This window comes from Lepus europaeus, chromosome 8 (assembly GCF_033115175.1).
Source record: "Lepus europaeus isolate LE1 chromosome 8, mLepTim1.pri, whole genome shotgun sequence".
NCBI classification, from domain to species: Eukaryota; Metazoa; Chordata; class Mammalia; order Lagomorpha; family Leporidae; genus Lepus; species Lepus europaeus.
In genome coordinates, this window is record NC_084834.1 from 120,190,406 (window position 1) to 120,213,180 (window position 22,775).

The following is a 22,775-nucleotide window of genomic DNA, read 5'->3' on the forward strand; positions in this document are numbered from 1 at the left end:
CCTGGCTGGGGCTGGCATCCGGGGGGCTAACCAGATGGAAGGTCTCTCTGCCTTACTTCAAATATGGATTAAATGTCAGCTTCGTGATGACAAGGAGTCCGTCTGCAGGCGCCACAAATGTCGAGAGCACGGAGTGCGCTCACTCCAGGTTTTCACAATGATTCCCCTTTCTTCATACCCACCCTAGGGGTGTTTTTATTACCACCTCATCAATGAGACTGCGGTTCAAAACCCAAGAGCCTTGCCCAGGGTTTCCAGGCAGCAAACAGAGGATGCAGTGCCAAGCCGATCAATGCCAAAGCCCTACAGATCCCGTCCCAGACCCAGCGAGACCAGCGCAAGCGTCTGAGCCGAGGACCGTCAGCTAACAAGCCTGCGGCGGCTGTCGGCTCCCTCTGCGCCACAGCTCCGGGACACGCCCACTGAGGCGCGCGCGCTGACGTCAACGCGACGACGCCGGAGATTGACGTAAGGGCCGCGCGACGGGGTGAAGGGATTCCGGAAGTGCTGTTGAAGGGCGGGGGGAAGGTCTGGATGGGCCGAGACTTCCGCCGCTGAGACCCTGAGCGAGTCGCGGCGGGGTGTGGTGTCCGGCCAGGGCTGTGTGCGTCGGAGGACGCGTGGGCGAGACCTAAGCCGGCTGCTGCGCAGGCTCGCTCGGGGTCGCGGGCGCTGCGGGCGCTTGTGTGCGGGTCACCTGGCTCCCGCGCTCAGGGGCAAGTACACCTGCTCCCCCGGACGGTGGTGGGAAACGCGGTGGCACGAAGTCCGTTAAGTAGCAGCTGGGTAAGGGGAAATTAAGTTTCTAGCTTTATTTTATATTTATAGTGAAAAATAAAAAACCGAGACAAAACTGGATTTTGGCTAAATTCTCTACCAACCACTGGGGAACTGGAAATTAGAAAAACATCTTAATTGTATAGATAAGTGTGATGTGAGTGTAGTTTGTCATTTAAATGATACTTTCTGTAAGAATTCATATTATAATCCTGCCCACTCATTAATATCAAATAAGCTTTAAAAATATGTTGATGAGGTTATTCTGATGTGGAAAATTAACTTCTCTTCATGTTGGTACATTCAAGGAAGATAAGTGGCTTTTGCAAGTGGACTCGGTTTTCGTAAAAATGCCTCAATGGGATAGATCCCGTGTGTAGACGATTTGATAGGCACGTGCTGGAGTGGGTGGCAGAAGCATTAACTGGATTGTGAAGTAAACGCCTCTCCTGCAATTCTGTGTGCCGTAGACAACCGTTCCTGTATGATCATTCGTATGTCTAAGGAAAGCTTAACATCTACCTTGGGCAGGCCAAAAAGAAGTGCTTGGAGCAGTGCTTACTAAAAAGAGACAGCACTGAGGTTATCTGGTATTGCTAAGGCTTGCATCCAGAAGTCCTACATCTTCAAAGTTTGAGTCTCTGCAGGTATTCATTGTATACTGAGAAGGTTCCTATAGTTTCTAACTGATGTTAATGACCTGGCTGAATATTTATTTTGACTCGGTAAGGAAATGGGCTCAAATAAATATGAGCAAATAAAAAAGTTTAGGATTGTCAGTGAGCTCCTTGGTAAATCTTACTTGTTTTGAAATATGGAACTAGGATTCTGGGGTAGGGGGGTGATCACCTTCAAGGAAGGTTTTTGTTATTGTCAATCCTTAATGTTTCTCTGAAATATTGTTCCAGATGTTCTTGTTATAGACTCTTCATTGAGAGAAGCTCAGAGGACATTGTATTAACATACAGCTTTATTGAGTTGTAATACTGTATTTAGGGGGTAAATCTAAACTTGGCAATTTAAGAATCAAATAAGGCTATGAATAAAACAGTATAGGAGTGTGACCTCTGTAAATACTGTAATAAGTGCTGATGTATAATAGTCTACAACTGGTTGGGTAGAAGGTAGGATTTTTTTTCCCCCCAATCAGAGATGCATTTCGCCTTCATTCCCATCTGAACTTAAAAGCAGACTTTATTTACACTAGTTGTTTCAAAGTCACTATATAGGATTTTGACAGTCTTAGTCTTCTATAACTGTAAGGAAAAATGTGCTGCTTTAAACTTGGTTTTATTGGTTGATTATATATAAAATTTTTAGCATTGTGATCAGTTGACGTCTACACTGTTTGTTGTCATCTGTTTTATTCCTTTCTCTATTTTTTTTTTTTTCCAAACTCTGACCCAGTGTTTGAAGTGACTGCATCAGATTCATTTTTGGCCTCCTTCGTCTCCGCAGAGTTATGCACGTTTCTCAAGTTCACAGACTGTTCAGTTCCTTGTCTTTGATGGTTAATTTTGTGAGGAGTGACTACAGAGAAGCTTCCTCCCGATGTTTCTGTTCGTACATAGTTCTCTGCTGTAGATGAACGGTGTCTACACGCACGTTCGTGAAATGACTCTTCAGGAGCTGGTGCACCAGGCCGCCTCCCTCTATTCGGACAGAATAGCTGTGTGTTTTGATGAATGCAACAACCAGCCTCCAGTTTACTACTCCTATAAGACTGTGGTTACTGCTGCCTCCGAATTATCCGGTTTCCTGCAGTTACACTGTGACTTTGATGGAATTCGGGAAATTGGTCTCTACTGCCAGCCGGGAATAAACGTGCCCTCTTGGATTTTAGGGTAAGATTTCTTATTACTATAAATTTGTTACTACCATAAATTCATAACTTCATAATTATAGAATATATTCTAAGGTACTGCTCTGTTGACTCTTGGATTTTTCTATAGTTTGGTTAATTCTAGAGAGGCTAAATGAGTTCACATCTCTCCTAGTGTTATGTTTAATCAATTGAATTAATTGAGCTTATTTAGGAGAGACTAGAAATTTTCACTAATAGAATGTTTAAAAATCTCCAGATTCTAAAGGCTTTTTTGTCTGTTAGAGGAAAATAATTATTATTTGTAGTTAGACAAAATAAGGACTTCAGAAGTAACATGACATATTTTTTTTCGTCTCGAAGTCAAAGTTTAGGAGCTCATGCATTCAGTGGAGGGATGAATGAGAGTATTGGATCATGATCCATAAAAGCTGAAACAGACCATTGGAAGATTCTTTTTTTTTTTTTAATTTTATTTTTTTGACAGGCAGAGTGGATAGTGAGAGAGACAGAGAGAAAGGTCTTCCTTTTTGCCGTTGGTTCACCCTCCAATGGCCACTGTGGCCGGCGGATCGCGCTGATCCGAAGCCAGGAGCCAGGTGTTTCTCCTGGTCTCCCATGGGGTGCAAGGCCCAAGCACTTGGGCCATCCTCCACTGCCTTCCCGGGCCATAGCTGAGAGCTGGCCTGGAAGAGGGGCAACCGGGATAGAATCCGGCGCCCCAACCGGGACTAGAACCCGGTGTTCCGGCGCCGCAAGGCGGAGGATTAGCCTGTTAAGCCACGGCGCCGGCCAGACCATTGGAAGATTCTTAAACAATATTTATAAAATGTTTAGTCATCTTAATTATTCTATTACTGTCATGGTGATTTCTGTTATACAGCAAAAGGTTGCCAAAGAATTAAGATTTTTATCCTATAAGGTTTCTTAGTAGGTTAATTATGTAAGTATAAGATAAAACTCAAAAATTGACTTTGATTCAATTATTCACAAAAACTTGAATTTACTTCAAAGATCTAGAACTTTAGAGTACTTTTTACTTAAAATGACTAAATTTATCCTGTTTATACAAGTTTTGCTGCATATAAGCTAATCCTAAAGTTCTCCCCCCCCCCCCCCCCCCCCCGCCCAGAAACTCTTCTCCTGATCTGGGTGAAGGGTCTTCCGTTGCATGGACAGTCTCATATTCTGCATACAGATAAGATACATATGGATACTTGGCTTTTCTGTTACCCTGCAGATGAAGAAATCGGGCTTATTTTAGTAGTGGCCAGCTAATGTGTATTATACTATAGTACATTAGCTCTTAAAAATCCTGTATTTTCTGTATTAAGTGATGAGAATTTAATGTAGAATTTATGTCCTCTGGATGCTCATGAAGAGCAAAACAGTGGTCTTTCTAACCAAAGATGTGTCGGTCACATTGCTGATACACGATAGCATGTGGAGAGAGAAGTACCTACAGAAGGATTGTAGTCGACAGACTTCCCAAAGCTGACTCTGAACTTGTTTCTTTAGAATTCTCCAGGTGCCTGCTGCTTATGCTCCGATTGATCCAGACTCGCCTCCATCATTGTCAGCTTATCTTATGGAAAAATGTAACCTAAAGTATATCCTTGTTGAGAAAAAGCAAATTAATGTAAGTGTGTGGTTTCGGGGTGTGCGTGTGTGTGTGTGTGTGAGTGTGATCTTTCAGTTGAAGAGTTCCCTCCTCCCCATCTTGACTTCTAGGTTTGTCAACTCTAGCTTAGTTTCTCAGGCTTCACACTACTGACATTTTGTGTTGAGTAACTGTTGTAGAGTCTCCTACATTTTTTACTTTTGGAAGGGAAAGTAACAAAGATATTCCATCCTGTGGTTCACCACAGCCAGCCCTAGATCAGGCCAAAGTCAGGAGCCAGAACTCGATACAGGTCTCCCACGTGGGTGCAGGGGCCCAAGATACTTGGGCTCCCACGTGGGTGCAGGGGCCCAAGATACTTGGGAACCATCTTCCACTGCTTTCCCAGGCACGTTAATAGGGAGCCAGATAGGAAAGATAACCGGAACTCAAACCGGCACTCTGCTACGGGATGCTAGTGTGGCAAGTGACTTACTGACTCTGACAATACCAGCCTCTGTCCTGTGCATTACAGGATACTCTGCAATATCCCTGGCCTCTACTCACTAAATACTAGGAGCACCTCGCAGCTGTGGTGATCAGAAATGCTCCAGACCGTGCCAGATGGACCCTGGAGGCACTCTTCTCACAGTCCACTGGGAACCACCTGTCTGTGGCATAAACACATCTCCTGGCTTTATAATCGTTTTGAAATTTTTTTCTTTCCAAAGTATTGCCTTTTCTGGAAAAATGTTATTCTACTCGAAGCTTTGTTATTTGGGGGTGAGAGAGACAGACATACCTGCCATCCACTGGCTCACTCCCCAAACGCCTGCAGCAGCCAAGACTCGGCCAAGCTGAGGCCAGGAACCCAAAACTTAATCTAGATCTTCTTGTGGGTGGCAGGGATCCAGGTATTTAAGCCATCACCTGCTGCTACCCAGGGTGCCCAGAGGCAGGGAGCTGGGGTTGGAAGCGGAGTTAGGGATTCTAATCCAGGCACTCTGACAGAAGATGTGGGTGTCCCAAGTGGATCTTTAACTGCTGCACCAGATTCCTGCCCCTACCTGAAACTTCTGTCTTTATTTTTGTTGATGACTATAAATGCCATAAATATATAAAGGATTATAACCAGATTTACCTTTAAAAATTATTTGAAAGGCAGACTTAAATCTTCCCATCTGCTGGTTCACTCCTCAGATGGCCACGAAACTAGGCCATGGCAAAGCCAGGAGCTTCATCTGGATCTCTGAAGTGGATGGCAAGAGCCCAACTACTTAGGCCATTGTCCGCTTTGTCAAATGCATTAGCAGGGGCTGGTGCTGTGGTGCAACGGGTTAACGCCCTGGCCTGAAGCACCGGCATCCCATATGGGTGCCGGTTTGAGACCCAGCTGCTCTATTTCCAATCCAGCTCTCTGCTATGGCCTGGGAAGGGAGTGGAAGATGGCCCAAGTCCTTGGCCCCCTGCACCCACGTGGGAGACCCAGAAGAAGCTCCTGGCTTTGGATCAGCACAGCTCTGGCCCTTGTGGCCATCTTGGGGATGAACCAGAGAGATGAAAGACCTCTCTCTCTGCCTCTCCCCTCTCTGTAACTCTTTCAGATAAATAAATCTTCAAAAAAAAAGTACATTTCAACTGTATAAAATTGTATCTCTTCATCAAGTTTAAAGCAAATATAAAAATGTGACACTAAAAATAATCAAGTGCATTAGCGTTAAACGGCAACCAAAGACATAACAAGAAACACTGCTTTCAGGGCAAGAGCTGGCATATACCCAGGTTCAACAAACAGCCCATGTTTAATTATTTCTTGTTTATAAGACGATATTTTACCAAAGGAGAATATCATAAGTGGTATATTTAGCCTGTTTTTAATTTATTTTCTATATGAACCAATTTATACTTGAGAGTAATTTAAACATAGCATATGTGTGTAGGGATAAGTATCAAACTATCTTGATATTTAAATCTCATTAAATAAAGGGGGAATCTCCCTAGAAAATTAGAGTCTCAGAATAAGGCCTCCAGAAAGAACTGAAGTTTTCATGTGGTTAATGTCTATATAAACAAGTGGGTTTTGTCGATTTTCAGGATCAAGGAATTCAGTAGGTGTGCATATCATAAGTACTTGGGCACATAGCAAAATGCCTTAGCTAGTCCCTTTTTCTGTTTTTTTTTTTTTTTTTTTTTAAGATTTATTTGAACGAGTTACAGAGAGGAGAGGCAGAGAGAGGTCTTCCATCCGATGGTTCACTCCCCAGATGGCCGCAGTGGCTGGAGTTGTGCAGATCTGGAGCCAGGAGCCTCTTCTGGGTCTCCCACGTGGATGTAGGGGCCCAAGGATTTGGGCCATCTTCTGCTTTCCCAGGCCGTAGCAGAGAGCTGGATCGGAAGTGGAGCAGCCAGGTCTCGAACCAGTGCCCATGTGAGTTGCCAGGGTGTTAATGTGCTGCGCTGCAGCGCCAGCCCCACCTTTTCTGGTATTTTTGATGATGGTTTAAGTGCTTTTCCTTTACTTAGGAGCAGTCAGGATTTAATGAGCGTTGCTGTATGTCCAACATCCACCAGAGCGGTGGTTCTCAATTGGTGACAACATGCCTCCCAGGAGACTGTTGGCAACGTCTAGAGATACTTTAGATTGTCATGGTGCAAGTGAGGTACTACTACTGGTGATGCTGCCCAAAATCCTACACTACCAAGACAGTCCCATACAAAGAAGTATTTGGCTCCAAATGTCAGTAACGGTGAGGTTAAACTCTGAACTAGGGACAGAATAAGAGGACTTCAGTGTGTAAGCCCTCCAGCTTCTTACAATGTAGTTTGAGAGGTAAAAGTTGATATATCGCATCTGTAAGGTCAACACAGCTTGACATTGTCCTAAGCAAGGTAGATGTACCCTAGTAGACACATTAAACGTTTAATGGAGAGGGATGATTTTGAATTGTTTTAACTTTTTAAACATGGGCCATACCACTGCAAACACACACTCAACACTGAAAGCAAATGACTTGAGACTCTTGCGTTGTGACCTTTCCCTTTTGTTCCTGCTGTTTTAAAAACAATACTTAGCCACTTGAAAGGCAGAGTTACAGAGATCTGCAGTCTGCTGGTTCACTCCTCAGATGGCTGCAAGGGCAACCGCAGGGGCTGGGCCAGCCCAAGCCAGGCCCCAGGAACTTCATCTTGAGTTTCCCATGTAGGTGGTTTCCTAGGCGTATTAGCAGGGGGTTGGAACAAAAGCAGAGTAGCTGGGACTTGAACCAGCCCTCATACGGGATGCTGTCATCCCGGGTGGTGCCTTAACCCGTACCCCACATCAGCCCCTCCCTTCATTATTGCTTCCTTTAATGTGAAAAGTTATGGTTCACTAAGCTGTTTTTTTTTTTTTTTTTTTTTTATCAGCCTGAAAGTTACATTCAAAGGAACCTCACTTTCGGCATGCACAAATGGAATTTAACATCTTTTCTTCCAGACTTCATTAACGCATCTCTACCATCAAATTACCTGAGTCAAACCCAGCAGTTTTCTTGTGCTTACTACATATCCAAGGAGTCACTGCATCCTATTGATTCTCTTTGCACATAGACCTTTTCTGTCCATTATGTTTGCAGTGGACTAGTTCAGGTGCATACAGCAGAGCTGAATCGTTGCAAAAAAGTTCATTAAGGCCAGCGCCGTGGCTCAGCAGGCTAATCCTCCGCCTAGTGGCGCCGGCACACCGGGTTCTAGTCCCGGTCCGGGTGTCGGATTCTGTCCCGGTTGCCCCTCTTCCAGGCCAGCTCTCTGCTGTGGCCCGGGAGTGCAGTGGAGGATGGCCCAAGTGCTTGGGCCCTGCACCCCATGGGAGACCAGGAGAAGCACCTGGCTCTTGGCTTTGGATCAGTGCGGTGCGCTGGCCATGGCAGCCATTGGAGGGTGAACCAACGGCAAAAAGGAAGACCTTTCTCTCTGTCTCTCATTGTCCACTCTGCCTGTCCCAAAAAAAACAAAAAACAAAAAAAATTCATTAAATGGCTCTCAGTTTTGCTTATCCTTCTGTCCTGAAATCCTGATGTTGGCCACAGTATGGGCTCACTTGGATCAGGTCCTCTGTATTTTCTGTTTGCCTCAAATGCCCATCGTCACTGTTTGGAGAAGAGCTGAATTCAAGCGTACTCCATTTCTGTGCTTGCCACATTGCATTACAGTTGTATGTTTTTGTGTTTGTTTTGTAGGTGAGTCTGAAAGTAAGGGTAGCACCTTACTGTGGGAGATGTCATTTTTTTAATTCCTGGGTCAAGAACAAGTACTCCCTCTCCCTAACCCCCAAAGTTTTGACTAAACCAATGGATATTTCATTACATCAGCATAAAAAATCTTTTAACATATTATTCTTGTAAACTTTGTCCCCATCTAACGTAGAAATTCAGGTCTTCCCATGAAGCACTATTGAACCATGGCACGGTTACAGCTGAACATAATGACCTGGTACTCTTCAGACTTCACTGGAAAAATGTTGAGGTGAACTTGATGCTGAGTGATAGAAAAGAGAAACACAAAAGTGAGAACAGCAAAGAAGAAGAACACGTGGACATGAGACAAGAGCGTTGCTTAGCCTATGTTCTACACACTTCCGGGACTACAGGGACACCCAAGATTGTCAGAGTGCCCCATGCGTGTATACTACCAAACATCCAGCATTTTCGGTAAGTTCTATCCTTTGATGCTTTCTTACAACTTGTATTTTCGGGTGAAAAATAATTTTAAAATACTTGTTCTTTACAGCTCTGGTTCCTAAATTGATGGTTCTTCGTAATTGGGTCTCTTGTCTGAACTGCAAATGAGGTCTTCACCTATTTACTCCATTTTGGGGCCAATTAAAGAGCAAGCCAAAGAGTATGGCTGGAAACTTGATAATTAATAAAAAGGGAGGAAAGGTTTTCCAGGCAGAGCTCTGGTATAAAGGAGTTTGTCCTGTTAGCATGTGGCAGGGTAGAAGCCTAGAATGCCCAGCTGAAGGTTGAACCTAGTCCAGTAGACGAAGAGACATTAACAGGTTCATATTTTGTTAATCCACTCCTCTGGTGGTACTGTGGAGTTTGGCTTACTGATGTGGTCATGACGTGAGAAGTCTTTGAAGTTGTGTTTCTCAATTTATGAAGAAATAGAGGGGGAACCAAGCCAGAGGAATGTAGTCTTGGAGAATCAGAGTACAAAACAATAGAAACCTGATGAAATAATCGTAGTCTTATGTCATGATTTTTATGTAATCAGAGAAATTTTTTATACTTCTAACTACATGTAAATTAGAAAGTGAAAATAAACAAATGGGTGTTTGGTGCAAGGGTTAGAATAGTTGCTCAGGATTCACTGTATGTTTGCAGTGGGATGGCTCAGATCCCAGTTTTTTGCCTTTCAATCCAGTTTCCTACTAATGCACACCTTGGAAGCGGTGGGATGGTTCAGACCCAGCTTCTCGCCTTCCAATCCAGTTTTCCACTAACACACACCCTGGCAGGCAGCCGGCAATGAGCAAAGTACTTGAAGCCTCTCCACAGACATTGGAGAGCTGGATTGAGTTCCAAGTTCCCAACGTTGGCCTGACCTAGGCCAGACAATTGTAGGCATTTGGGGAATAAACCAGCAGATGGAAGAGCTCTGTCTGCCTTTCAAATAAAATCAAACTGTTTTAAAAGAATCAAATGCAATTTCAGCTCAGCATATCTAGACTATTTTAGTCTAATCAGTGTAAAACTAGTGAGTTATTTTACTTTATTTTTCACTTATATGAAATATATATGAAATATATTTTTCACTGGCACTTATATGAATACTTATGGGGTGCTATCTGATGTTTTGAAGCATACATACATTATGAAATGTTCAGCTTGGGGTGAACATAACCATCTCCTCAATTATTTCTTGTGAAAATAATTGAAAATCCTACCTTCTAGGTTTTTTTTTTTTTTAATATACATAGTCTGTTAGCTGTAGTTGCCCTACTGTGCAACTGAACCCCAGAACTTGTTTGTCCTGTCTACCTAATAGTCATTATTCAACCTTTCCTCTTCCCCTCTACTTGCCTCAGCCTCTGGTAATCACCATTTGACTCTGGACTTCCTGAGATCAGTGTAAATGATACTATGTGGTGCTTTTCTTTCTCTTCCTGGCCAATAGTACTTAACACCATGACCTCCATGTTGTCTCAAGTGAAAGGCATTTATTTGTTCCTTTTCATGGTTGTACAGTGTGTGTATGTATCACGTTTTCTCTATCTCTTCATCAGGTGATGAGCACCTAGGTTGTCTGCATTTCTTGGCTGTGGTGAGTAGTGCAGATATCTCTGACAGATTGATTTCATTTCCTTTGGATACGTACCCAGTAACAAGATACCTGGATCATATGGTAGTTTCATGTCCCAGTTCTTGAATCTCTGTACAGTTTTCCACAATGGCTATACCAGTCTGCATTCTCACCAACAGTGTACAAGGGTTCTGTTTTCTCCTACACCTTTGCTAGCTTTTATCTCTTATTTAATAATAGCTGTTCTGTGATTAGTGATATTATACCTATTGGCCATTTGTTTGACTTTTTTGGAAAAAGTCCATTCAGATCTGTTGCCTACTTTTTTTTTTTTTTTTTTTTTTTTTAAGATTTATTTATTTGAAAGAGGAGATCTTCCATCTGCTGGTTCACTCCCCAAATGGCCACAGTGTCTGGGGCTAGGCCAGGTCAAATCCAGGAGCCAGGAGTTTCTTCCTGGTCTCCTATGTGGGTACAGGGACCCAAGGACTTAGGCATCTTCCACTGCTTTCCCAGGCACATTAGCAGAGAGCTGGATTGGAAGCGGAGCAGCCACGTCTTGAACCAGTGCCCATATGGGATGACTGTATTGCAGGCAGCGGCTTTACCTGCTACACCACAGTACTGGCCCCTGTTGCCTGCCGTTTAACTGGATTATTCTTGAGCCATTGAGTTGAGTTCCTTACGTATTCTGCATATTAACCCCTTGCCAGGTGTGTAGTTTGCAAATATTTTCTTCTATTCTGCAGGTTGGCTCTTTAGTCTGTTAATTATTCCCCGAAGCTCTTCAGTTTGAAATCTCATATGTCCACTTTTGCTTTTGTTTGCTCTGCTTTTGAGGTGTTTATCCATAGAACTAAGTGTCTTGAAATGTTAGCTTCTAGTAGCTTTGTAATTTCAGGTCTTACACTTGCCTGTTTATTTTTATTTGATTCTCAATGTGGTGAAAGGCAGGTTTAGTCTTACTCTTTGTGGATATCCAGTTTTCCCCTTGTTGTTGACTGAAGACTGTCCTTTCTCCAATGCACTTAATACCTTTTTTTTTTTTGACAGGCAGGGTTGTTAGAGAAAGGTCTTCCTTCCGTTGATTCACCCCCTACTTAATACCTTTGTCAGAGATCCGTAGATGTGTGGGTTTACTTCCAGGCTCCCTGCTCACTTTTTTGAGTTTTCTTTCAGTCTCTGTTTGAGGAACTCCTCTAGCAGGGATGGAGGTGACACATTCTCAGCTTTTGCTTGGAAAGCCTTTAGTTCTCTTTCACATCTAAATGGTAGCTCTACTGGGTAGATTATTCTTGGTTGGCAATGTTCTTTCAGTTCTGTGGAAGTCTCATCCCATTACCTCCTCACCTCTAAGTTTTCTGCTAGGAAGTCCGCAGTCAACAAAACTGGGATGCCTCTAAGTCTTATTTCTATTTCTCTTTTTTTGTGGCTCTGGGAATCCTCTTTCTCTGTAATCTTGGAGAGCTTAACTATACTTTGGGGTAGATTTGGTTGCGTTGCCTTTTACTGGTGACCTCTGAGCCTTCCTGTGTCTAGATGTTTGTTTCTTTAGGGTTGAGTTGTTTTCTTGTTATCTCTGAATGTTTCTACCAATGGGACCCTTTCGAGTCCCTTTTGAAGCCCAGCTTTTGTATTTGCTCTTTTAACGCTGCCCCAAAGTTTCCAGATGAGCTTCCTTCCTGTCTCTTGGTTATTTGTTTTTTCCTTCTGTATATTTTCTAATAGCCTTATCTTCCAGCTTCCTGGATCTTTCTTCTGTTTCAGTTGTTCTGAAATTGATGCCTTCTATTGTGTGTGCAGTTTTTCTTAATGTGCTTTTCAGCTTAAGGATTTCTGCTGTGGATTTTTTTTTTTTTTTTTTTTTTGACAGAGTAGACAGAGATAGAGAAAGGCCTGCCTTTTGGTTCACTCCCCAAATGGCCGCCACGGCTGGCGCTGCGCCAGTCCGAAGCCAGGAGCCAGGCACTTCTAACTGGTCTCCCGTGCAGGGGCCCAAGCACTTGGGCCATCCTCCACTGCCCTCTCAGGCCACAGCAGAGAGCTGGACTGGAAGAGGAGCAACCAGCAATAGAACCAGTGCCCATATGGGATGCCAGCGCCTCAGGCGGAGGATTAGCCAAGTGAGCCACGGTGCTGGCTCAGGATTGCTGCTTGATTTTTAAAAATTCTATCTGTGTTAAGTTTCTCTCTTAGACTAATGACTCATTTCTGATTTCCTGAATCTTCAAGTTTCCTCAAAACAGCTATTTTAAATTATGCATTCAAAAATTTGTGTCCGTTTATCTGACTGGTTTCTAACACCTTATTTTGTTCATTAGGGAAAGTCCTTCTCAGTTCATGATGCTTGTTGGTATATGACATCTGTACATTGAAAGGATTAGGAATTTTTTCTGTATTTGTGTATGGCTTTGTGCCAGTCTTTGAGAAGGTGTAAACAGTCCACTTATTTTCCCTGAGCCTGTGGACATTTCTGCTATTTTAGCACTGGGTGACCTCCCAGGTCCAGGTCTGTTCCAAGTCTGGCATTGGTATACTGTTTCAGTACTAGAGAGTTGCCCTTCCTAGGTTTGTCCCAGATCCTCAGTTAGTGTGTTCTGAATGAACTGCTAGAGGGTACATCTGCCAGCGCTGGCCCGGGGGACCTTACCTGACACTGGATGGCACCATGGCAGGCCTGACTGTAGGGTCCAAAGCAAAGTTCTCACTGTCCTTCCCACACTGTTCTTCAGGGCTTGTAGCTGTGTGTTCTGGAGGTAGGGAGAAGTGTGATGTGAAGGTACTGGCCTGAGGGCATTGGGTTGGCCTGATAATAGGTTTCAATTCTGAGGTCTGCACTTAACCCCCTCTTTCTTCTCTAGGTGTAATGCTGGGAGGGGAGTGGAGAGTGATGATATGGCCACTCTTTGCTTTCTGTCCTTTTCACTGTCTTAAGTGAAAACCAGGCACTGTGGTAGCTTCCCCTGGCTTCCTTAGCTCTTGGGAAGGTGATGTGTGTGAGTAGCTGTTCAAATTGATGCCTCTGTAAGGAGATGATTGCTGGAATGTCTTACTCAGCCACTGCTGTCTTGCTCCACCTCCTACATTTTTTTAGAAATGTTAATTGTAAGGGTTTTCAACCACTACCGAGAATGGCAGCCAAAACCACGCTGAGCAAAGAAAGTTTTATTAGAGTGAAGAACTACTGGGAGCAGCCTCAGAGGGAGAGCAGCTCGGGGCTCATGTGTAGGGCTGGGGCTTTATAGGGAACTCGTGTCAAGGGAGGAGGGAGATAGGTGGGAGATGCGTTGGAGCTGCTGAACAAAGGGCTTAATGGGATGCATACTGGAGCAGCTGGAGAGGATACCAGATACCATGAGACAGGGGGTCCCTGATACAGGGCGCCCCTGGCTGCCTGATTCACAGCTGGGGCAGTGTTAGGGAGTGGGAGGCACAGGATGTCTCCCTGATTTGCAGCTGGGACAAGTTGTGGGCATGGTGAGGCTCTCCAGGCGCATGGCACCTCTGTTTTTGTTTTCCTGATGCCAGGAAAGAGTGGGGGAGATGTCTCAGACCTGTGTGGATTCAAGCCTCTCGCGTTAATCATTTCTACATCTAGCATATGTGAAGGGCCTTCAAAAAGTTCATGGAAAATGCAGTTAAAAGATACTAAGGGGCTGGCGCCGCAGCTCACCACCTTAATCCTCCACCTGCGGCGCCGACACACCAGGTTCTAGTCCCGGTCGGGGTGCCGGATTCTGTCCTGGTTGCTCCTCTTCCAGGCCAGCTCTGCTGTGGCCCAGGAAGGCAGTGGAGGATGGCCCAAGTGCTTGGGCCCTGCACCCGCATGGGAGACCAGGAGAAGCACCTGGCTCCTGGCTTCGGATCAGCGCAGTGCGCTGGCCGCAGCGGCCATTGGAGGGTGAACCAACGGAAAAGGAAGACCTTTCTTTTTTTTTTTTTTTTTTTTTTTTTTTTTTTGACAGGCAGAGTGGACAGTGAGAGAGAGACAGAGAGAAAGGTCTTCCTTTTGCCGTTGGTTCACCCTCCAATGGCCGCCGCGGTAGCGCGCTGCGGCCGGCGCACCGCGCTGATCCGATGGCAGGAGCCAGGTGCTTCTCCTGGTCTCCCATGGGGTGCAGAGCCCAAACACTTGGGCCATCCTCCACTGCACTCCCTGGCCACAGCAGAGAGCTGGCCTGGAAGAGGGGCAACCGGGACAGGATCGGTGCCCCGACCGGGACTAGAACCCGGTGTGCCGGCGCCGCAAGGCGGAGGATTAGCCTGTTGAGCCACGGCGCCGGCCAGGAAGACCTTTCTCTCTGTCTCTCTCACTGTCCACTCTGCTTGTCAGAAAAAAAAAAAAAATACTAAGGATTTCCATGAATTGTTTGAAGCCCTCATATTTTACATTTGCACATCTCTGTGGATAAACCACATCTTTAGTATTCAGTGGGCACCATGTGTTGGCAGGTCTAGAAAGAGGGAATGGCTAAATGCTGTAGAGATGAAACTAATTTACTTAGTAATATTTCTGAAATTAACAAGCTGTGCGGGTTCTTGCCATGAATTCAGAGACGAGTTCTGAATACTGGCCCAAATAGACTAGACGACATGGTAAGTTTTTAAGCTTTTTATTCAGTGAGAAATGCATAGGCGAGTGTGGGCTCTACCTGAAGGAGAAGGGGCGGTCTGGAGATCAAGCTGAAGTCCATACCGAGCAGAGAGCAGGCGAGACCCACGTGCAGCAGTGGTCATGAGCAGCTGCTTGTAGCTTAGCACTGGCAGTGAAGTGAAGGCAGAGAGTGAGGGGCAGTGGGGGAAAATAAGGGGAAAAGGGGTTAGGCTGGGCGCACTGTGTTCCAGGCCTTTTATGCACTTCCAAAGGGGAGTGGTTATGTAGCCTGACTGGCAGGTGGGCATACAGATGTGGTCAGGTAGGGGCATGGCGATCACACGGGGGCATGGTGAGGAATGGTCTTCCAGCTCACAACTCTGATCGGTTGTATCCTATCCGCCTGCCTACATTAGAGAGGTGTCTTGTAATTGACAGTATGGTCTGTAGTGACTTCTGAGTGCCTTTGAGGGTAGATTATAGGAGGCTGGAGATGGGAGAGTGGGAGATAAGGAAAAGGAAGATAATAAAAGCACTCTTTCTAGGAACTGGCTCTAAGAGAAAAATTCTGGGAGGAGTGTAGGTTTTCTGTCTTTGCTTAAGATAGCAGTTTATAGGTTTAGAGTAGGGAATTGCTTAACAGCATGGGTTTGAATGATAGGCATAAGATACTTTGAGATGTGAGGATACTGTGGAATATGTATTTATCTTTTTAGAAATCTTTTATTTAGTGAATACAAATTTCAAAGGTACAGCTTTGCGAATATAGCAGTTCTTCTCCCCCTACCCGCTCTTCCACTCCCATTCCACCCCCTATTCCTTCTCCCATCCCATTCTTCATTAAGATTCATTTTTAATTATATACAGGAGACCAACTCTATTACTAAGTAAAGATTTCAGCAGTTTGCACCCACACAGACACACAAAGTATAAAGTACTGTTTGAAGGCAAGTTTTACAATTAATTCTCATAGTATAACTCATTAAGGACAGAAGTCTACATGGGGAGCAAGTGCACAGTGACTCCTGTTGTTGATTTAACAATTGACACTCTTATGTTTGACGTCAGTGATCACCCGGGGCTCTTGACATGAGCTGCTGAGACTATGGAAGCCTTTTGAGTCCACAAATTCTGTCAGTATTTAGACAGGGCCATAAGCAAAGTGGAAGTTCTCTCATCCCTTCAGAGAAAAGTACTTCCTTCTTTGGCCCCTTCTTTCCACTGGGATCTCACTCACAGAGATCTTTTGTGTAGGTCATTTTTTGCCACACTTTCTTGGCTTTCCATGCCTGAAATGCTCTCCTGGGCTTTTCAGCCAGATCAGAATGCCTTAAGGGCTGATTGTGAGGTCAGAGTGCTGTTTAGGGTGTTAGTCATTCTTTGAGTCTGCTGTGTGGCCTGCTTCCCATGTTGGATCATTCTCTCCTTTTTAATTCTATCTATTGTTATTAGCAGACACTTGGTCTTTTTTTTTTTTTTTTTTGACAGGCAGAGTTAGAGACAGAGAAAGGTCTCCTTCCGTTGGTTCCCCCCCCCCCCCCAAATGGCCACTACGGCTGGCGTGCTGCACCGATCCGAAGCCAGGAGCCAGGTGCTTCCTCCTGGTCTCCCATGCGGGTGCAGAGCCCAAGGACTTAGGCCATCCTCCACTGCATTCGCGGGCCACAGCAGAGAGCTGGACTGGAAGAGGAGCAACCGGGACAGAACTGGCACCCCAACCAGGACTAGAAACTTAGGAGGATTAGCCAAGTTAGCTGCGGCTCCGGCGACACTTGGTCTTATTTATGTGATACCTTTGACACTTAATCCTGATATTGAGAATGACCCCTAAATTCTATACAAAAATGTGGCCCCTTAGAGCGCCCCAGAAGCGCCATCTGGGGTGCCACGTATGTTACCGGAATTTGGGGTGCCATACGATATCACCATGTGCTTATTAATCTCCAGTATTAATAAGCCCGAGAGGGTTCTTGCCTAATATTTAGAGAAGAATTCGAAATACCAGCATAAATAAACGAGGCAGCATGGCACATTTTAAGCTTTATTTAGTGGGAAAGGTGCATAGGAGAGTGAGAGCTTTATCTGAGAGAGAGGGGTAAATCTGGGTTCATACCGAGCACCAGGAACCAGCCATGTGGAGGAGCATCTAGGCCATGAAGGTGCATCTAGCCATGGAGGCGCAGGGCCACAGCCAGCCCTCTCCTGGCAAGAGGCCAGGGCAGAAGAGAAGGGCGGGACACACCCTGTCCCAGGCTTTTAACCCACTTCCAAAGGGGAGTGGTTAATTAACCTGATTGGCTGGTGGGCACCCAGGTGCCAGGTAGGGGCATGAGGTCACATAGGGGCATGGTGAAGGTATCAGGGCATGAGGTCACACAGGGGTGTGGCAAAGGTGTGATCTTCCAGCTCACAAACCTAATCAATTTAACCTATGCCTGCCTACTTCGTTCCTATCTACATGATCTGTAGATACACACTTAATGTGATCACTTTAACATGTGAGATGGCATTATTACCACCCAGCTTAATAGGATTTAGAGTCCCATGGCAAGTTTTTAGCTCTATCTTTAGAGGTAAGTCTGTGGGAACGTGTGCCAAATTGTACATCTCCTCCCTCTTATGCCACTCTTTTTTAACTGGGTTGGAATATGTCTCTTTGGATGCCCTATAAGGACAGGAGCTGTAATAAATTACATAAATCCCTTAGTGTTAGGGGAAGCTGATGGGTGGTAACTTGCATATGAAATAAAGGCTGGCCGACACCGTGGCTCAACAGGCTAATCCTCCGCCTTGCGGCGCCGGCACACTGGGTTCTAGTCCCGGTCGGGGTGCCGGATTCTATCTCGGATGCCCCTCTTCCAGGCCAGCTCTCAGCTATGGCCCGGGAAGGCAGTGGAGGATGGCCCAAGTCCTTGGGCCCTGCACCCGCATGGGAGACCGGGAGAAGCACCTGGCTCCTGGCTTCGGATCAGCGCGATGAGCCGGCCGCAACGGCCATTGGAGGGTGAACCAATGGCAAAACGGAAGACCTTTGTCTCTGTGTCTCTCTCACTATCCACTCTGCCTGTCAAAAAAAAAAGGCGAAGTTATGGAGAGGCAGAGAGAGGTAGGTCTCTCCATCCACTGGTTCACTTCCCAAATGACCACAACAGCCAGAGCTGAGCCAGTCAGGAGCTTCTTCTGGGTCTCCCACTTGGGCGCAGGGGCCCAAGGACTTGGGCCATCTTCCTCTGCTTTCCCATGCACATTAGTAGGGAGTTGGATTGGAAGTGGAGCAGCCAGGACTCAAATTGGTATGGGATGCTGGCACTGCAGACAGTGGCCTTACCTTCTATGCCACAGTGCAGGCCCCCTAATGAGATGTTTAAGTTTAGTTTAGGAAAATCTTTTTTCAAAGATGGATTTATTTGAAATGCAGAGTTGCAAAAAGAGGGGGAGAGACAGAGGGAAGGAGATCGTCCATTGTTGATTTACCCCTTGAAAGGAAAGGCCACCACAACACACACCAAACACTGGAGTAAGGGAAAAGGTTTATTGTCAGGTGGGGGCCCAACAGGCTGCCTCCCAGTGCACGAGAGAACAGCAGCCTGCACTGGGAGAACAGGTCTTCTGTAGTTTGCAGAGGTAAGGAAGTGGGAGCAGAAATCCCGTTAGGGTTGGGGTGGAGCTGACGCTTGTGGGTGGGTCATTTGGTTACCTGACTTCTAGTAAGCCAGGCTGGGCTTAGAATGAAGCTGATTGTACAAAATGGTGATGGGGCCAGAGCCCAAGGTGGCGCCACGATAAGACTGTACCATTTTACTAACACCCCTCAAATGGCTGGGCTAGGCCGAAGCAAGGAGCTTGGAGTTCCATCCAGGTCTCCCATGTGGGTGGCAGGGCCCCATGTATTTGAGCCGTCATCCACTGCCTCCCGGGGTGAACTTGGCAGGAAGCAGGATTGGGAGCAGAGGTGGGATTTAAACCCAGGCACTCGGACATGGGATGTGGGCATTCGAAGCATTGGCTTAACCACTGCACCAAACATCTGCCCTAAGAGACACTTTGATGGTTCAGTGTAGACAGACTTTGCTTCATGCACAAAATTTATTTTAAAAAATATTTTAAAAGTAGAGTTAGGGGGAGAAAGGTCTTCTGTCTGCAGGTTCTCTTTCCCAGATGGCTGCAACAGCTGAAGCCAGGAGCCAGGAGCTTCATCCAGGTCTCGCATATGGATGCAGGGGCCCAACCACTCGGATTGTCTTCCACTGCTTTCCCGGACATGTTAGTGGGGAGCTAGATCAGAAGTGGAGCCGCTGGGACACGAACCGGTGCTCCTATGGGACGCTGGTGTTGCAGGTGGTGAAACTTGATCATCAAATACTTTTTTAGGATCTTTGTTTACCAAATGTTTTGATATTTCTTATAACTATATTTTTTGAATTAGGTTCCTTTTTTAAATTTTTGAATTTTTTTTTTAGAGTTCATATGTACAATTCTAAGAATATAATGATCTTTTCTCCCTTCCTCCCCCCCCCCCCCCTTAGGTTACTTTTTGATGTCACAAAAGAAGATGTTTTGTTTCTGGCTTCGCCTCTGACCTTCGATCCTTCTGTTGTGGAGATATTTGTTGCGCTCTCCAGCGGCGCCTCTCTGCTTGTCGTGCCAGCTTCCGTCAAAGTGCACCCATCCAGACTAGCAGCCGTGCTCTTTTCCCGTCACAGAGTGACTGTTCTGCAGGTACCGCTTAGGACGGATAAAATACTTTGTCTTGCATTATTCAGTATTTCAGGGTTTTGGAGAATATTTTGTATTTCTGTAGTTTAAAAAGTTTATCCATTTGAAAGACAGGGAAAGAGAAAGAAACCAATATTCCATCTGACTGCTGGCTCACTCCCCAAATGGCAGCACTGGGCTCAGCCAGTCCAAAGCCAGGATCCTAAACTCCATCTGGGTCTTCTCGTGTGTGGCAGGGGCCCAAGTACTTAGGCTGTCTTCTGTTGCTTTCCCAGGCGTGTTAGCAGGGAGCTGGACAGGAATCGGGAGCCAGGACTTGAACCAGCACTCTGATATGGGATGCCAGCATTGCAGGTGGCAACTTAACCCACTGATGCTGCGCCTGTATGATGCTTTACAATGGAATAATAATAATTAGTTTAATTATCAAGAGATGTCCCTTGATTGTGCCACTTGTTCTTTTTTCCATTTCCAAAAAAAAAAAAAAAAATTGGTTAATTATGCCTACAAAATTCTTTTAGTGTGCGTCTTTCATGTGTATTATGCTAGGAGAATTTGACTTAAATATTCTGTGATATGCTGCCACATCTGTCTAAAAATGTGCCTTATGTTTCCCACTGAAAGCTACTGTAAACAAGTGAAATTATAATTAAGTTAGGAATTTAGATTTTTATTTTGTATATCAGTATGTTTTACATTAACCTACAAAAACAAAGATTTTTAAAGTTTATCCTCTTTTCAGTATCCTTAAAAAAAAGATAATGCCTCTCTCTCTGCCTCTGCCTCTCTCTAACTCTGCCTTTCAAATAAATCTTTATGTAAAAGAAAATAATGTGGGGCTGGCACTGTGGTATAGCGGGTAAGGCCGCAGCCTGTGGTGCCAGCATCCCGGAGAGGCTCTGGTTCGAGACCCAACTGCTGCACTTCCGATCCAGCTCTCTGCTATGGCTTGGGAAAGCAGTAGAAGATGGCCCAACTCTTTGGGTCCCTGCACCCGTGAGGGAGACCCAGAAGAATCTCCTTGCTCCTGGCTTCGAATTGGCTCAGCTCTGGCCGTTGCGGCCATCTGGGGTGTGAACCATTGGATGGCTCGCTCGCTCGCTCTCTCTCTCTCTCTGCCTCTTTCTCTCTCTGTGTAACTCTGACTTTCAAATAAGTAAATAAATCTTTAAAAAATGCTGTGGTTTTCCAGATGTGATTTGGAATTTGGTAAACGCAGTGTTAATTTCCCTGGGGCTCTGAAGTAATTCTTACAGTAGGTACTTTTTTTAAAGAAATGAGGGAGAAAGTTATTTTTAATATATCTGCAGGCCACTCCAACGTTGCTCAGAAGGTTTGGATCTCCGCTCATCGAGTCGGTGGTTTTGTCGGCCAGTACTTCTCTCCGAGTGTTAGCGCTGGGCGGTGAACCGTTTCCCTCCCTGACTGTCCTCAGGAGCTGGAGAGGAGAAGGCAACCGAACACAGATCTATAACATTTACGGTGTCACGGAGGTATCGAGTTGGGCAACCTTTCACAGGATTCCAGAGAAGATTCTTAACTCCACTTCAAAGTAAGGGTTTTAGTTGTATGAAACAGAGTTGAGAGACTGTTTTGCCACGAACAGTGTTGTTAGGCACTGGGCTAACAGTGTTAGAAACATGACCTTAGCTGGTATTTTAGGTCAGATTCCAGAACCTTTATCGTAACTGGTCATGAGACCCAGCTGAAACTTTGTGTGCCAAAACAGTAATGAATAACATAGACGCTAACCTTTCTACCTGTCTTTTTCCTCTGGGAGGCTTTGAAAGATAGCATGATAGCCTTTTATTTATTTGATGCAGTGAGATTAAACACATTGGGAGACAGTGTGCTCACGTGAGAAACTCTGCATCTGCTTTGTGCTGTGTGTTTCAGATGGGAATGGCCTGTGCCGCTGGGATTGCCACTGCTGGGAACAGTGGTCGAAGTCAGAGATGCCAGTGGTCTCACGGTTCACGAAGGAGATGGCCAAGTATTTTTAGGTTGTTTTATATTTGCTGATTGGGGGAAATATATATATATATATATTTTAAAGGAAGAAAACGGAGAACATCACTTTTTTCTTGATTTTTCTTATGTCTAGTATGCTTTTCAGTGATAACTTTTCTCTTTTTAAAAAATTTGTTTTCGGGCCGGCGCCGTGGCTTAACAGGCTAATCCTCCGCCTTGCGGCGCCAGCACACCGGGTTCTAGTCCCGGTCAGGGCGCCGGATTCTATCCCAGTTGCCCCTCTTCCAGGCCAGCTCTCTGCTGTGGCCAGGGAGTGCAGTGGAGGATGGCCCAAGTGCTTGGGCCCTGCACCCTATGGGAGACCAGGAGAAGCACCTGGCTCCTGGCTTCGGATCAGCGCGATGCGCCGGCTGTAGCGGCCATTGGAGGGTGAACCAACGGCCAAAAGGAAGACCTTTCTCTCTGTCTCTCTCTCTCTCACTATCCACTCTGCCTGTCAAAAAAAAAAAAAAATTTGTTTTCCTTATTTGTTAGAAAGATAATATGAATCTCCCATCCTCTGGTTCACTCCCCAAATGCCAGCAACAGCCAGGACTGGGGTAGGCTGGAGCTGGGAGCGGGAACCCAGTCCTGGTCTCCGTGGGAGTGGTGGGGACCCAACTACTGGAGCCATCACCTGTTGTCCTCCAGGGTGTGCACAGGCAGGAAGCTGGAATAGGAGCAGAACTGGGACTTAAATCCAGACATGGGCTCCAGAGCAGCGCCTTAATTGCTGTCAGACACTCGCACAAGTGCTTTTAATTTATAGTCTCATTCTCCTAGTCAAGAAACACTTAAGAAGTTACCGTAGGCCGGCGCTGGGGCTCAATAGGCTAATCCTCCGCCTTGTGGCGCCGGCACACTGGGTTCTAGTCCCGGTCAGGGCGCCGGATTCTGTCCCGGTTGCTCCTCTTCCAGGCCAGCTCTCTGCTGTGGCCTGGGAGTGCAGTGGAGGATGGCCCAAGTGCTTG

The 22,775-nt window shown here is 45.6% G+C and overlaps 1 protein-coding gene across 5 annotated transcripts in view; it reads left to right on the plus strand.

The window, feature by feature from the left end:
• The first annotated feature begins 552 nt into the window (after positions 1-552).
• The window catches only part of AASDH (aminoadipate-semialdehyde dehydrogenase), a 42,845-nt gene continuing 20,622 nt past the window's right edge, over positions 553-22,775 (plus strand). For 2 of the 5 annotated variants that reach the window (XM_062198799.1, XM_062198798.1), the window contains exons 1-7: positions 553-786; positions 2,185-2,621; positions 4,118-4,238; positions 8,604-8,887; positions 19,605-19,797; positions 21,105-21,346; positions 21,691-21,797. In XM_062198799.1, the coding sequence (XP_062054783.1) occupies positions 2,362-2,621; positions 4,118-4,238; positions 8,604-8,887; positions 19,605-19,797; positions 21,105-21,346; positions 21,691-21,797 (1,207 nt within the window). In that variant the 5' untranslated portion in view covers positions 553-786; positions 2,185-2,361. Of the gene's footprint in view, positions 787-2,184; positions 2,622-4,117; positions 4,239-6,395; positions 6,628-8,603; positions 8,888-19,604; positions 19,798-21,104; positions 21,347-21,690; positions 21,798-22,775 lie in introns of those variants that run through there. The other 3 variants (XM_062198800.1, XM_062198801.1, XM_062198802.1) reach the window with 3 other exon arrangements.